We start from the raw sequence: 13,886 nt of genomic DNA on the forward strand, positions 1-13,886 counted from the left end.
GTGCACATAACGTGCGCTCGCTCTGTTCCCTTTGTCACGACTGTGCCCTGCATGACACGGAACAGATTGGTGGCATTCGGTTCCTGTTCGACAATGTGGTGGAGTGCGTGAGCCGCTTCGACACCTCGAGCGGCTTCGGCTGCATCCTGGCTCACAGCATGGGCCTGGGAAAGACCATCCAGGTGATCTCCTTTGTGGATGTCCTGCTGCGGCACACGGCAGCACGCAAGGTCCTCTGCATCACCCCGATCAACACCATCCAGGTGTGTGTCCATTGCAAGTGATGGGTGAAAGCTGTCGGAGAATGGGCTCTGGGACATTGGTTGCGTACTTCAGCTTTTATAGACAGAAAGACTGAATCTCAAAAGAGTCAAAAACTGCAGGTTACTTGCATTGCTGGTCATCTCTGAAGCACAGTGGTTGTCGCAGATAGCCACTGATATAGTGTAACTTTTCCTCCTTGTCGCGTGATAGTTGCTTGCCATCATTTTGTACTACTTTTGAAATCTCGCTAGTCTCAATTCTGTACAAAAGTAACTCTGTAGCTCTGCCCTGAGGTCCCACTCCCCAACTTGGCAGCCAAAAATTTGGGGGAAAAAATCTAACCAAGAAGCGGTCGCATTTAGTGTGCCGATGCCATATGCGCAGATTAGCAAATTTTCATGCACAGCGTATTTTCACGCACCGCTACTAGATAGTGAGAGCTGTGCTCTGACATCTGGGGCTCAGCCACGGCTGGCTCGTAGGCTTAGCGACATTTCTCCTTGGCAGCTCACAAGTTGCCAGCGTCAGATCAGGTGCGATCTCACACCTAATCTGCCCCATCTCCTACTTAGTTGTTTACGGGTACAGACATATGAAGGGCAAGCTTTAATCTGCCCCATCTCCAACTTTGTTGTTTACGGGTACGGACATATGAAGGGCAAGCTTTAATCTACCCCATCTCCAACTTTGTTGTTTACGGGTACGGACACATGAAAGGCAAGCTTTAATCTGCCCCATCTCCAACTTAGTTGTTTACGGGTACGGACATATGAAAGGCAAGCTTTAATCTGCCCCATCTCCAACTTAGTTGTTTACGGGTACGGACATATGAAGGGCAAGCTTTAATCTGCCCCATCTCCAACTTAGTTGTTTACGGGTACGTACGGACATATGAAGGGCAAGCTTTAATCTGCCCCATCTTCAACTTGTTTACGGGTACGGTCATACGAAGGGCGAGCTTTCCCCCGATGGCGTGTCGGCTGCCACTTCAACCGGCTAGGCCTAACCAGTGCCGCCTTATTGGGAGTTGGCAACCAAAGTTTCGAGTCGAAGAAACTCTTTGCAACGGCTGTACAGCACTTCGGAAGGTGAAGGAACCACCTCAAAAATTAAAGTGAGAGCATGGCGGCAACCAAAATGATGTCAACTTTGTGCACGTCCCTTTATGCATCTTATCAACATCGCCCATGTGAGTTGACCTGCAAGAACGAATGAGCCATCATATGGCGTGCGAAATTTCAGTTGCCATTAGTTCTGTGTGAGATGTCAGTGTCACAGGGATGTTTAAATACTAATCATGCAGATGCAAAGAATCTGTTGGCAACTTTTTGTTTGTATACAAAACACATTACGATACAAAGTAAATTATATGGGCCTGCATGCATTTCTGCCACGGCTCAACAAAAATCTCTTGAAGCTTGTTTACTAGTTCCTCACTTCGTTGTATACTGCGCTCCTACGAAGGCCTATGCACACCACCACAGTTGCGAGTGTGCCGGAACTGCACCTAGCTGCACCGCCGACTAAGCTAATAGACTCTTGAGAGCTCAAGGTGGTGATGTGATCGGTTGCCATGGTTACTTGCAGCTGGCAGCAGCTTCCAGCGAGGGTGGCTTGAAGCGCTCTCTGTTCGAATTAATCTGAGCAAAAGCTAGTGACTTCGATTACCGGGTGCTCTCGCACATTGAGTTACGCATGAATACGACAGGACCACAGTGTCAGTTCAAACTACAGTCGAACACACTTATGATTGTATTCAAGTGCCAAAAATTTCATTGTTATAACCCATAATTATTATAACCGGGTTGTGCAAACAAAGAAATACAAGAGCGGAACAATGCAAGAATTGGACAGAAAGAAGTACGCTCAAAGTATACTTGCATGTAACAGTGAGGAGCTGCAGCACCATGAACTTTTGTGTGTGGCCTGTGGTAAAATAAACCGCTTACTACAATGTTTCCATGCTGCGTTATCAATCCTAACAATTAAGTCTGGCTTCTGGGTGCCTGCACAGAAAGGAAAATGCAATATCCCTGAGAAGAAAAAAAAAGACTGTGAGCCGCCGCACCGCAATGTTCATGGAGTGTCTATTGCCACCTTTGTCATGAAGTAACAAAAAAAAAAAAAGACCTTATGATATGCTCTACGTGCAATGAGACCGTTCTGAAAGTGACAAAATAGTCATGGCAAGATGGGCTCACCATAGGTCAAAAAGTGACTGATCATTCATGACGATTGGAGGCCGTCAAGGCCCCTCACAGGTTAACAGCTGAGCAGGTTAACTGGACTAAGCAGTGTAGCATGTATGCGTGTCATCCAAGGCTGCGAGCAAGAGTGTTTACGGAAGGTGTGCATTGCTCTCCGTGGCGCAGAACTGGCTCGCGGAATTTGACAAGTGGGTGCCGGCGCCCGAGGCCGTTCCGCAGAACCTGGTGGATTCGGGCCAAGTGAGGCCCCGCTCATACCGCGTCTACCTCCTCAACGACATTTACCGTTCCACTCCAGCCAGGGCTGAGTTGATCTGTAAGTACAACAGCAACGTTTCCAGTGAACCTTTTGGAAGCAGTAGCTTTCTTTGATTGGTGCATAGGGCTTAATTCGCCTCATAATTTAGGTCCACAGCTCGATGAAGGCCTGTCTCGGTGGTTTCCGATTACCTCCATCTTTCGTCAGGTGTCTTCACACTGCGCCTGCAAATTTCGTAATCTTGTTGCATCAACTAATCAGCTGCTGTCCTCAACTGCATTTCCCTACCTACAGCATTACTACAGTTAGCAAACAGGTGCCAACCACGAACTTGGTTGGTGCGTACTGCCAACTTGGTAGTCGACGCTTGCTGCCATTTTAGTACTAAGCTTGCAGTGGGTACTTGGTATCACCTAGGCACCAAATTTTGCAGCTGGTGCTTGTCTGTCTCTACTCTTTCTCCATTTCGCAATGCTTATATTGTGCCGAGCAGGAAAACGTATAGCAAATCTTCAGGAAGCGTTTCTGACCTTGTCTGAATGGATGTGTGCCGAAACGCTCGCATGTCAACCTTCGCAGTGGACTGGCACAAGAAGGGTGGCGTCCTGCTGATGGGCTACGAGATGTACAGGATGCTGGCGCTGAAGAAGGTGGTGCGTCCTAACAAGCGCCGAAGAAGTCCTAAGAAGGAGGACCTCTCTGTGCCGGAGGACGAATCTCGCCATTCACAGCTCCTGGATGGTGCGTCCCGCATTTCTATCCTGAATGGAGGAGGGCTTTAAATTCTGCTTTTAACCGCCTTGTCTACTTTATTTATTTATTTATTTATTTATTTATTTAGTGCCGACAGCACCCATTCAGGCATTACAGTGGGGGGGGGGGGGGGTACAGAAAGAGCAAGCATAACATTGCTGGTTTGCATAAATTCGTGTAAGTGCAAAACAGATTATTATACGCCGACACACTAGCACACAGCCACATTGCACGCAGTCACGTCGGACACAGGCACGTTGCAGATGTCACATGTGAAAGCAAAGTGCCTAAAGCGCAATAATTACAAAGATTCATAATGAAAAGGCAAAGAATAAAGCGAATAATAAGTTTTTTTTTTAAATTCAGTAATGAAGATACAGTACAGCAAGGTGAAAAAAGAGGCACTGGAAGAAAAGAACGTCGTTTGCAACTGGGATTCTTCATAGGTCACGATGATTGTTAGACGTACATGCGATATTTATCAAGGCTTAGGGATCAAGAGGTTCTATCGCTTTCAGTGCAGAAAAGAACTTGTTAGGACAAGAAATTCCTACAACTGAGGAAGGAAGTCGGTTCCACTGACTGATGGTTCTTGGGGAAAAAAAGCTGCTTAAGGCCGATGTATACATTCGATTGTTATTACTACGAATACATTTCGATGAATCTTGCCCTGTTTATGTATTTCGACGTGCTGAATCCACATGAATTACAATAAACTTGTTATAGCGAAATTGCTTTGTTCAAAATATTGATTTTTCAAAATTTTTCAAGTTCTTGCGTTTCTATGTCTCCTTTTGCTCCGCCGCTTCTAACAAAATACTGCTTACAACGAAATCAATTCCTTGTCCTGATTACTTTGTTATGAAATTTTACTGCATTGCGTCCTCCGCATACAGCATGTCGTAGCTCACCACTTCCTGATCGACCATAGTGTGAAGACTTGTCTGTTTTCGGGGAGCCAGAATGTGGTGTTCAATTTAAATGCAATTCAGTTCCTTTTATTTTTCTATAACAACCTTGAAGTGGTTTACAGGGCTAAAAATCTGCGCTCTACACCTTGACAGAGGCCTGGAAACAAAACTCAAAGCACAGCTTGAGATCACGGCACACGTGGTGCTCGACTTAGATGTACATCCTAAACCTGAACAGAAACATAACATTCGATAACACAGAAATATATAACAGAACATTGGATAACATATCATCCAATAACATGAACATAGTGTGTCATACAAAACATGAGTATAAAATATGTTAAGCTGAAATGATGTCAGAAACAACACACCATGTTAGGCTGTAAAGCCCCACAATTAAACAGGGGAAAGGGGAGCTGCAGGTTACAGTTGCAGCATCACTTGTGACGTAGTTGTTTCTCTCTCTCTCTCTCTCTCTCATGATGTTGCTAGCAGCTACCTGGCAAGGGAGGGCCACTCTCTCAAATTGGAATTCTTAGCTTCCCCGCAATGTGTAGTGTTGTAGTGTCAGTGGCAAGCACAATGCTGTGACCTGCAGGGGATAATAGCTGGTGATTTGATTGGTGCTTTCTCCCGGTGTTACCAGACATCCACCAGGCCATCGTGAACCCGGGCCCTGATCTTGTCATCTGCGACGAGGGGCACCGCATCAAGAACTGCAATGCAAGCACGTCCACTGCACTCAAGAGCATACGAACCAAGTGAGTGAGCATGCGAACTCAAGTTAGTCCTTGCGAGCAAGTTCTTCGTGTACTGGTTTGTGTGCTGAAGCAGCTGCTTGTGCACAGCAAGTTACGCTTTAGTTTTGAAGGATTTTTGTTCGAAGAGGACTCCTGAGATCTCTCTTTATCATTACGTTAGTCTCTAAATTGCTGAAAAAAATCTCTGTGGTGTGTTGCTATTGCAGAATTTTGTACAGTACATCAGCTTTTGTCAGCAGGTCTCGATGTCTCAGTGTGTGCAGCTTACAGATATGTGATATTGTTTCTTTGTTGCCGTGCTACTACAGTTGAACCCAGCAGTGACGAAAGCAGCTTGAAAAGTGAAGAAATTAGCTTTCGTGAGAATTTTGTTCTGAAATGAGGCAGCCCAGACACTGCTGCAAGACGAAAATTTACTGCCGGAGTGGGAAGTGCTGCTCAAGGCTATCCAGCATTGCATTGTCGGCAGCACAAAGTCCACCCCACATATTGTCCAGCATTGGTGCCGCAGCACCGAGGGCACTAGCATGATTTGCGTCTTTGCGCAAACCTTCATCAGGTCATGCTGAATCCGCACATTATGCCTGCTGGGCGGTGTCGAAACAAGCGTGCTTGAAGCAGAAGTCAGCACTTTCGGGCAATCACTTTCGGGAACGCTCTCGCGAGATTTCAAAGGTAGGGCTAGATTCAATCAGCAACAGCATTCTTGGCACTGCCAAGCACGCTGGCTTAGCACAGGGTCAGGGCTGGAAAAATGGCATCCCATTCTGCAGCCGCCATTTTAAGCGCCACGAATGAGCTTGCACGGGCGGGTTGTGGACTTCTTCGTTTTCTGTACATACCACAGGTCAACTTCAACGCACATCAAGCTGCATGTGCGTTGGTACTGGTCATGTACTGGTTGGTACTGGTCAGTCATGTTGGTACTGGTCGGTGGCGATGCAGCTGTGCCATTTGAAACAGGCAATCAACAAACGGGAAGGCGGCTGGGACCTGTTTCTGGCACTTGCAGTCGCTTCCAATGCTTTGCAGTTACTGTGAATGAAAATGGCGGCAGCCAATACAAGCACGCTGTGGAGGCATGTTTGCACAATTTAGCTGGGCAGAAAATGCATTACACTACACGGCCAGATGATATTGGGCCTAATGCTGCTGCAGCTTTTGAGCATTCACCCGGGGATACGAAAATATTTTATTGTGACAAGAACTTTGTTGTCTTGGGCTTTTGTTTGATCACAAGTTTCGACTGTATGATGCAACATTGTACTGTTTACAACGCTGTAGTTTACAGTGCTGCGATCTTTATGCTTCACTTTTTTGAAATTGCATAATTTTCAGCACATTTTCTAAAAAAAAAAAGATTGATGGTCTGAATAAAACATGTATACTGCATCCATTTGACAGATTCCAACTTCTCTTAAATGCAACAAGCCTCACCAGGTTTGGTGATGCCAATTACGACAATTTCCCAATTCCCGTGTATTTACGTAGTAGTTCTGAGGTTAAGCTTCCCCTCAAGGCTCGGTGCAGTTGACCTTCTGCTCGCACGGCAGACGCGTGTTCTCAAGGCGAGCTCCCTTACGGCGTGTTCCCTTACGCAGGCGGCGCATCGTGCTGACGGGCTACCCGCTACAGAACAACCTGCTGGAGTACTGGTGCATGGTGGACTTTGTGCGCCCCTCGTACCTGGGCACGCGCTCCGAGTTCTGCAACATGTTTGAACGGCCCATCCAGAACGGACAGTGCCTGGACAGCACGCCCAAGGACCGGCAGCTCATGCGCTTTCGCGCTCACGTGCTGCACAGCCTCCTGCAGGGGTTTGTTCAGAGGTCGGTTGCACCCCCTGCTGCTTATTTTATTCCATCGCGGTGATTTCGTTAGTTCGATGTTCTGCACCATGGTTGCATTCTCGTAGCTCAAGTGTGAGAGCGTGTCTGAGCACTCCAAGTTTGACGCTCGGAATGAGTCGGGCGAAAGTGTCCCGAGTAGGGGGTTACGAAAACTAATTTTTGAGACCAGATCGAATAGGAGTCAAACACTTTTTGAAAAGTTTTTGAAATTGGAACAATTAACGGTTTTCACCCTTAATTTAAAGCTATGCTTACATCCTAGTGTAATCACAATGTTAGCCAGCTTCTGTCATTACGTCTTATGTTATGAAGTGCTGTTTATTAAAAGTGAAAATGGAGCATTAGGAACAAAAAGCAGCTTATTAGCATACTCAACTCCCTTCAGTGAGTGCGAAATGATAGCGGTTTGGCCGAAAACCTCTGGCTCCTTGAGTGACATATGGCATTCTCCATTAGGAAGCTTCTTGGGTATTTTTTGCCTACTATGGCTTCCGAGATGACATTTATTGCACTTTTGCTCCGATGTTATGTTTGGTCATCTGCGGTTGGCAATTTGTAATGCTTTTAAAATATTTGTATTTGCTAATACCGTGAAATGGTAACTATTTGATTTGGAGACCGTGACGTACTCAGCAACAGTTGAGTCATTATACGAAAGTTTCGAATATTCACACACTCCTACCTCTGAGTGCTATACTTTGACGAGCTGAATGCGCTTTAGTGCCCCTGGAGCGTTTGAAAACCACCAGTCGAACATACCGTTAGCGATTCTTAGAGCTTCATAGAATGAGCCCACAGGGCTCATTCATACCAGCAACTTCCAAGTTGGTAGCAAAGCTTCTTCTGATGTCGAGTGAGTCTGTGTATCATCATCATCATCATCAGCCTGGTTAGGCCCACTGCAGAGCAAAGGCCTCTGCCATACTTCTCCAACTACCCCGGTTGTGTACCGGGTCATGTACCGCGGTCTGTGTATGCTGGCACTTATTTTACTTGGAGATGGCGGTACAAGCAGATATGACCGACATCGATTGTGAGACACCTCAGTGTGGCAACGGGCAGGTCGCCACTTGCCGGTGTGAATATCTGTAGTGCGACCTCTGTCAATAGCCGACGTGAACGAGCCCACGGGTACGAGCTAGGCGACAAGGGAGATCCTGATGTTCTGTTGGGTTGCTCTCTCCAGGCGAGGCCATGCGGTGCTCCGGGACGCCCTGCCTCGGAAGGAAGAGCACGTGCTGCTCATTCGGATGACGCCCATCCAGCGGACGCTGTATCGGGAGTTTGTCAAGGAGTTTCTTCACAACTACAGGGTCACCAACCCACTCAAGTTCTTTGCGGTCTGCTGCAAGGTCAGTGTCGCCCAACAAAACCGTAAAGTTAAAGGAAGCGTATGTACTCTGTTTTGATGTGCACCTCCTTTGAGGAGACGTTGATGGATGTTTATGGGTGTATTAACTCCTCCAGTTCTATATACAAGCCAGGTTTGCCCCCTATTAGTACTTGCAAAAATAGCCAAGAACGAGCTCTGATACTTCCCAGTTTTTATGGTACTAACGTTTTTGCAACAATACTTCTAATTTCTTTTCGCAGTTCTTTTCTGCAATGGTTAATTTTTCAATTAAATGGCTTAGTTTTTTTATAACTAAGTGTTGAGGATATTGCCTACATTTCTTTTTTCATAAAGTATTACTTAATAAGAAAAATGGCCATCTTTGGTCAGCATTTAGAATAATAATGTGCCACAGAAGGCATTAAGGAGCACTGATGTGTCATTTTCAACTTGTCATGTTCTTTGTTGTGTAAGCGGTTACCTGTCCGAGCCCATTCCTGTCGATGGTTGTAAATCGATGTTTTGCCGCTTTGAGACAGCCAACACCATATAACGGGTTATTTATTCAGTTTCACTTTGCCATTTACTTTTTCCATCGTGTGGGAGTAGGGGTGAGGTCAGTGTGATGAGCAATCGCAGTTGCCAAAATGACATTGATGTTGCGCGCACACCACCCATTCATTTCACTTAATTCAAACCATTTTGTTGCTGCCACATGCTAATCTAAAGACATCCTGTGTGTTCAAAAGATCACAATTCTTAACTGCAAGGTGTTGACGTCCTTTGGGCGGGTTCGCTTGCCGACAGTCGTGCAGACAGTCTATTTTTGAGTTAGAAGAGGGCCAGGAGGCTACCTCGGCATCGCAGTAGGTCTAGTCACTAGGGATAATGTTTTCTTACGTATCTCCAAAAATTCTGGACACAGAAAGCTGATATTTGCTGAAATACTGCACAGATTCCTCGCATTGAAAATGCATATCCTGGAATACTTTAAGCTTCTTCTTGTGCGAAGCAACATTGATGTTTTATATAGAGGTGTGCGAATAGTGAATTTGGAGACTAAATTGAATATGAATCAAATAGTGCCACATTCGAATAGAATATTGAATACTGTTTGAATATTTTTCGAATAATGAGCAACCGTTATCCCAATTGATATAGAACAATGTCCCCCTCCCAGTATTGGTAAAGCTAGGAAGTTCCTGTCGTTACATAGTACATTTTGAAAGGTTGTTTATTAAAAGTACAGATGTAGCATTAGAAGCAAGCAAGTAGTTTCTTTGCATGCACAGGGCTCCTCGGAGAGTGTGAATGATTGGAAAAATAACGACAAGGGTTATAGTGTTTAGGCTGAGCCACAAGTGGTTATATTAGCAGCAGCTCCACCATTGATTTCTTAACGAGACGTTGACTCCCAACAATAATAACCGGCCCTTTCAATCTTAACAAGACTAACACGGGACTATACCTGCAGGTGTGGAACCACCCGGACATCCTGTTCCACCTGGTGCAAGATAAGAAGCATGAGGAGGGCCTAGACATCGACTTGGACATCGACTTGATAGGCCCCACGGTCAAGGAGACGCAACCCAAGAAGCACCACCACCATCACCACCACCACCACACCAACTCAGCAGGTCAGGGGAGGCCAACCATCTCTCTCTCTCTCTCTCTCTCTCTCTCTCTCTCTCTCTCTCTCTCTCTCTCTCTCTCTCTCTCTCTCTCTCTCTCTTTTTATTGTGGACCAGGCACAGTTTGACTTCAACGTTGAGTGCCACAGATTCTCTATGTAGCTTGAGCTTGATTGTGTCATTACGAAGGGTTTCTCTTTTCTTTTCATTTTTGGACTCTGATCTAACTGTTTGTTCAATAATTGCGCCGATGTCACGCCAATCGCAGACGGCTGAAACGATAGTATAACAATTAGTTAGCCCTAAATTGACGTGTTTCATTCTGTGAGCACTCTACCTGGGTGCCCCAGACCTAGTCAAGGTTCTTACTACTGTCTTGGGATAATCTCACCGACCTTGTGAGAATAAATTCTGGTGTCTTTTTTTTTTTTTTTTTTTTTTTTTCTGTTCGCACATGCGCGTGCAGGCCTCCCAGACCCCGTAGTTGCGGAAAACAGCTGTGTGGGGCCGGACGGCAGCCTGGCCGGGTGCGTGGACCCTCTGGGTCAGCCACAAGACTCCCCTTACTCTTCCTACGGGCTCAACTGCGATGGCGTCTCGACGCCCGTGTCCGGCATGGGTGTGAACAAACCGAAGTACACGCAGGAGCCAGGCATTGTTGCACCCTTCCGGGAGAAGTCAGACAACAACATCAGCTACGAGTGGGTGAGTGGATAGCGGGGCCCTACTTTGGTGCATGTCACTAAAGAGAAAAAAAGAAAGAAGAAACGAAAAAGCTTAGAGCCTTCAGGAGCCTTACAAGCTGCTCTGCCATTGCCAAAGCTAAACTTGAGCGATGAAAGTTATCGAGTGAAGCTGACCAGCAAATTGGTGTAGTATCAGAAAACTTGGGACCTTGCAAACTAGCCTCCTCTGTGCAACTTCCAAAAGCTTTACTCAGTCAACCAGTAAGTCAATTATTTATTGCCAATTTGTAGAAAAACTGCAGCTTCACTTGATTGCAGTGGGGGGTCAACGAGCTCTGAGGAACAGAAAGTATCGAGGTACGAATGCAAGCAGGCAAAAGGGGCATTTATTGCTCCTTGATTGTAGTAATGCCAGCTAGACACTCGGGGTAACTATGTTTGACTTGCCATATGGGAGTACTACAGGAATTTTCACCCATGCCGGTCTCTGAGGACCAAGTCTTTTGTGGGTGCAGTACCACTAAGAGAAGCATGTATGAGTATGAGCGCATGAGTAATCGAACATCTGCTATTCAATTTCTGAAATACAATGCTATAAATGACATTACTAGAAAAATGAACCTAGGGTCCCAGAAATAGCAGCCGTTGTTGTCATGCCTCTTGAAGTTTCAGCGCCGGAGGATTTGCCGAATTGTGCGGTTGTTGCTTTTTCCTTTTCTCCTTTAACTTTGTGAGCTCGACCTCATCACCATATTTCTTGCGGGCGACATTCCATAGTTCTTTTTGAGATTGTACATAGCACTCTGCAAGCTGACCACTAAAAAAGAAAGGGTGGTTGCGTCAATGTGGTCGTCCCGTGTCGTGTCAGGCGTACCCCCTGATGGAGAAATACATGCCGGACATGCTGGAGAACAGCTACAAGTTCCTGGTGCTCATGACCATCGTGGAGCAGACGCTGGGCGTCGGGGACAAGCTGCTCGTCTTCAGCCAGTCCCTGTCCACGCTGGACCTTGTCGAGCGCTTCCTCAGCCGCCGGGAGGTGCCCCTCAGGCCAGGCCTCCCCCACGGCGAGAAGTGGACCCGCGGCAAGAACTACTTCCGTGAGTAAACAGAGGGGGAAAATCGAGAATCCCTTTGAAGGAGTTCAGTTTCACGTGTAACCAGCCGCGGTGGCTTTTAGCAGCTGTGGTGTCGCGCTACTAAGCACGAGGTTGCAGGATCGAATCCCGGCCACGTTTCGATGGGGGCGAAATGCAAAAACGCCCGTGCCCCGTGCATTTGGGGCACGGTAGAGATCCCCTGGTGGTCAAAATTGATCCGGAGTTCCCCACTACGGCGTGCCTCATGATCAAATCGTGGTTTTGCCACGTAAAACCCCAGAGATTCATTTAGTTTCGTGTGTAGGGTTACGCAAATATTCCAAGTTTCAAACACCAATTCAATCAGTTATTTATTCATACCGCATGTACAAATACTACACGGATGTGCGAGTATACGGGAGGAGGTCCCATAGAGCAAGGGTGCGGGAAACCGAATAGCATTTGCTATTTGAGTCGCATTCAACTTAGAAAATTGGCTATTCAAAGTTTTCGTGTTTCACGCAGAAGGCGGGCTGCAGCTGCCAAAGTATCACTGGAACCCATTTTTCTCCTGGTGGAAAAATCTTGCCGTTGTGTGAGGAAACCAGCAAAACTGTCATTTGACTGCAGCCAGTATTTGGAAAAAAAGCAGACAGCACACCATGTTGCTATAGTGTGTTGGTATGATTAGCACTGAAATTATGTTTTGTTAAATTTTTTGTTTGTTCGTTTTTGCAATTGGCCAGGTTTTAATAATCAAAAGCTTCGAAGGTGGTGCTTGTGAAGTTCTGTTTTCTTTTTACAACATGGCCAGAGACCTAACTTTAAGTAGAACAGAGTTTGGATTAGCTTTCTTGCTGGACTATCACTGTTCATTGTAACGGGTCTTTACTGTATTCCTTTAAGCTACCAAAGAGATCAGCAGTAATTGAAATTGGAAAAGGCACAGGGGTAATTGAGTGCCTAAATTTCAAGGGTACAGTGTCTTAGAGGGGGCCTGCAACACACCGTAAGCCCTTTCCAGCATTTCATTTTTTATCGAGAGCTTTCCTCTTCTATATGACTCCACACAATACCTCATCACTGAGTGTTAGAGCCTCTATTGGCTTTAACCTGCGGAAGGTTAAACAAAGAACAACCCACACAGGCAAGATTTATCATAGTTCGACTGCTTTGTATCACAGAATGTACATTTCGCCTTACACATCTTCACTTATACATTTGTACGTTGCACACACTAAAGTGTACAAACTTTATTTTATTATGTCCCCGTGGTCATGAATACGGGCAAGAACCTTGTCAAGCTGCAAAAAAAGCAGCTTTTAGTTCTTGTCCCAGCATCCATTTTTTTGTAAATGAATGAATGCGCAATAAAGATTGATTGATTGATTGATTGATTGATTGATTGATTGATTGATTGATTGATTGATTGATTGATTGATTGATAGTTGTGCCTTGGTCGATGAAGCGCAGCGATCGTCACAGGCTGTGTCACTGAACCTTGCATTGCGTCACCTGCAGGCTTGGACGGGAGCACATCGGCGCAGGAGCGCGAGAAGCTCATCAACGAGTACAACTGCAACCAGTCGGTGAGCCTGTTCCTGCTGTCAACGCGGGCCGGCTGCCTGGGCATCAACCTGACGGGCGCCAATCGCATTGTGGTGCTGGACGCCTCGTGGAACCCTTGTCACGACGCCCAGGCCGTGTGCCGCATCTACCGATACGGCCAAGCCAAGCCTTGCCACATCTACCGCCTGGTGTGTGACAACTGCCTAGAGAAGCGCATCTACGACCGGCAGGTCAACAAGCAGGGCATGTCAGGTCAGTTTGGCGCGAGCGTTTCCTGCTTCTTTCACTGCGGCATGCCCGCCAGCTCTCCTAGATCTCCTGTAAAGTTTGCAACTAACTAGCGTTTTAATTCAAAACCTGCTAACATGTTACTTAGACAGAAATTGAATTTGTTGCACTTTAGAAAAATCCTCTGGCACACAGCGGCTGAAAGTAATGGTCACCCGTAGGGTGTAACAGAGGGGCATGGTGGAGACAAAAATAAAAACTGCATTGACATTTCTCTTCTTCCTTGCTGTGTTTGCCACTTTATACAACAGTCTTTATAAAGAAACTTTTGAAAACATTGCCATGCCTCTGG

The 13,886-nt window shown here is 46.2% G+C and overlaps 1 protein-coding gene across 2 annotated transcripts in view; it reads left to right on the forward strand.

Moving 5' to 3' along the window:
- The window catches only part of LOC126527689 (helicase ARIP4), a 50,009-nt gene that overhangs the window by 18,676 nt on the left and 17,447 nt on the right, over window positions 1-13,886 (forward strand). For both annotated transcript variants that reach the window (XM_050175556.3, XM_050175557.3), the window contains exons 6-15: window positions 66-263; window positions 2,637-2,787; window positions 3,310-3,471; window positions 5,044-5,158; window positions 6,760-6,987; window positions 8,195-8,360; window positions 9,816-9,978; window positions 10,439-10,677; window positions 11,527-11,758; window positions 13,259-13,558. In XM_050175556.3, coding sequence (XP_050031513.2) covers window positions 66-263; window positions 2,637-2,787; window positions 3,310-3,471; window positions 5,044-5,158; window positions 6,760-6,987; window positions 8,195-8,360; window positions 9,816-9,978; window positions 10,439-10,677; window positions 11,527-11,758; window positions 13,259-13,558 — 1,954 coding nt within the window. The remainder of the gene's footprint in view (window positions 1-65; window positions 264-2,636; window positions 2,788-3,309; window positions 3,472-5,043; window positions 5,159-6,759; window positions 6,988-8,194; window positions 8,361-9,815; window positions 9,979-10,438; window positions 10,678-11,526; window positions 11,759-13,258; window positions 13,559-13,886) is intronic.

The sequence above is a fragment of the Dermacentor andersoni genome, chromosome 9, assembly GCF_023375885.2.
Source record: "Dermacentor andersoni chromosome 9, qqDerAnde1_hic_scaffold, whole genome shotgun sequence".
Lineage (NCBI taxonomy): Eukaryota > Metazoa > Arthropoda > Arachnida > Ixodida > Ixodidae > Dermacentor > Dermacentor andersoni.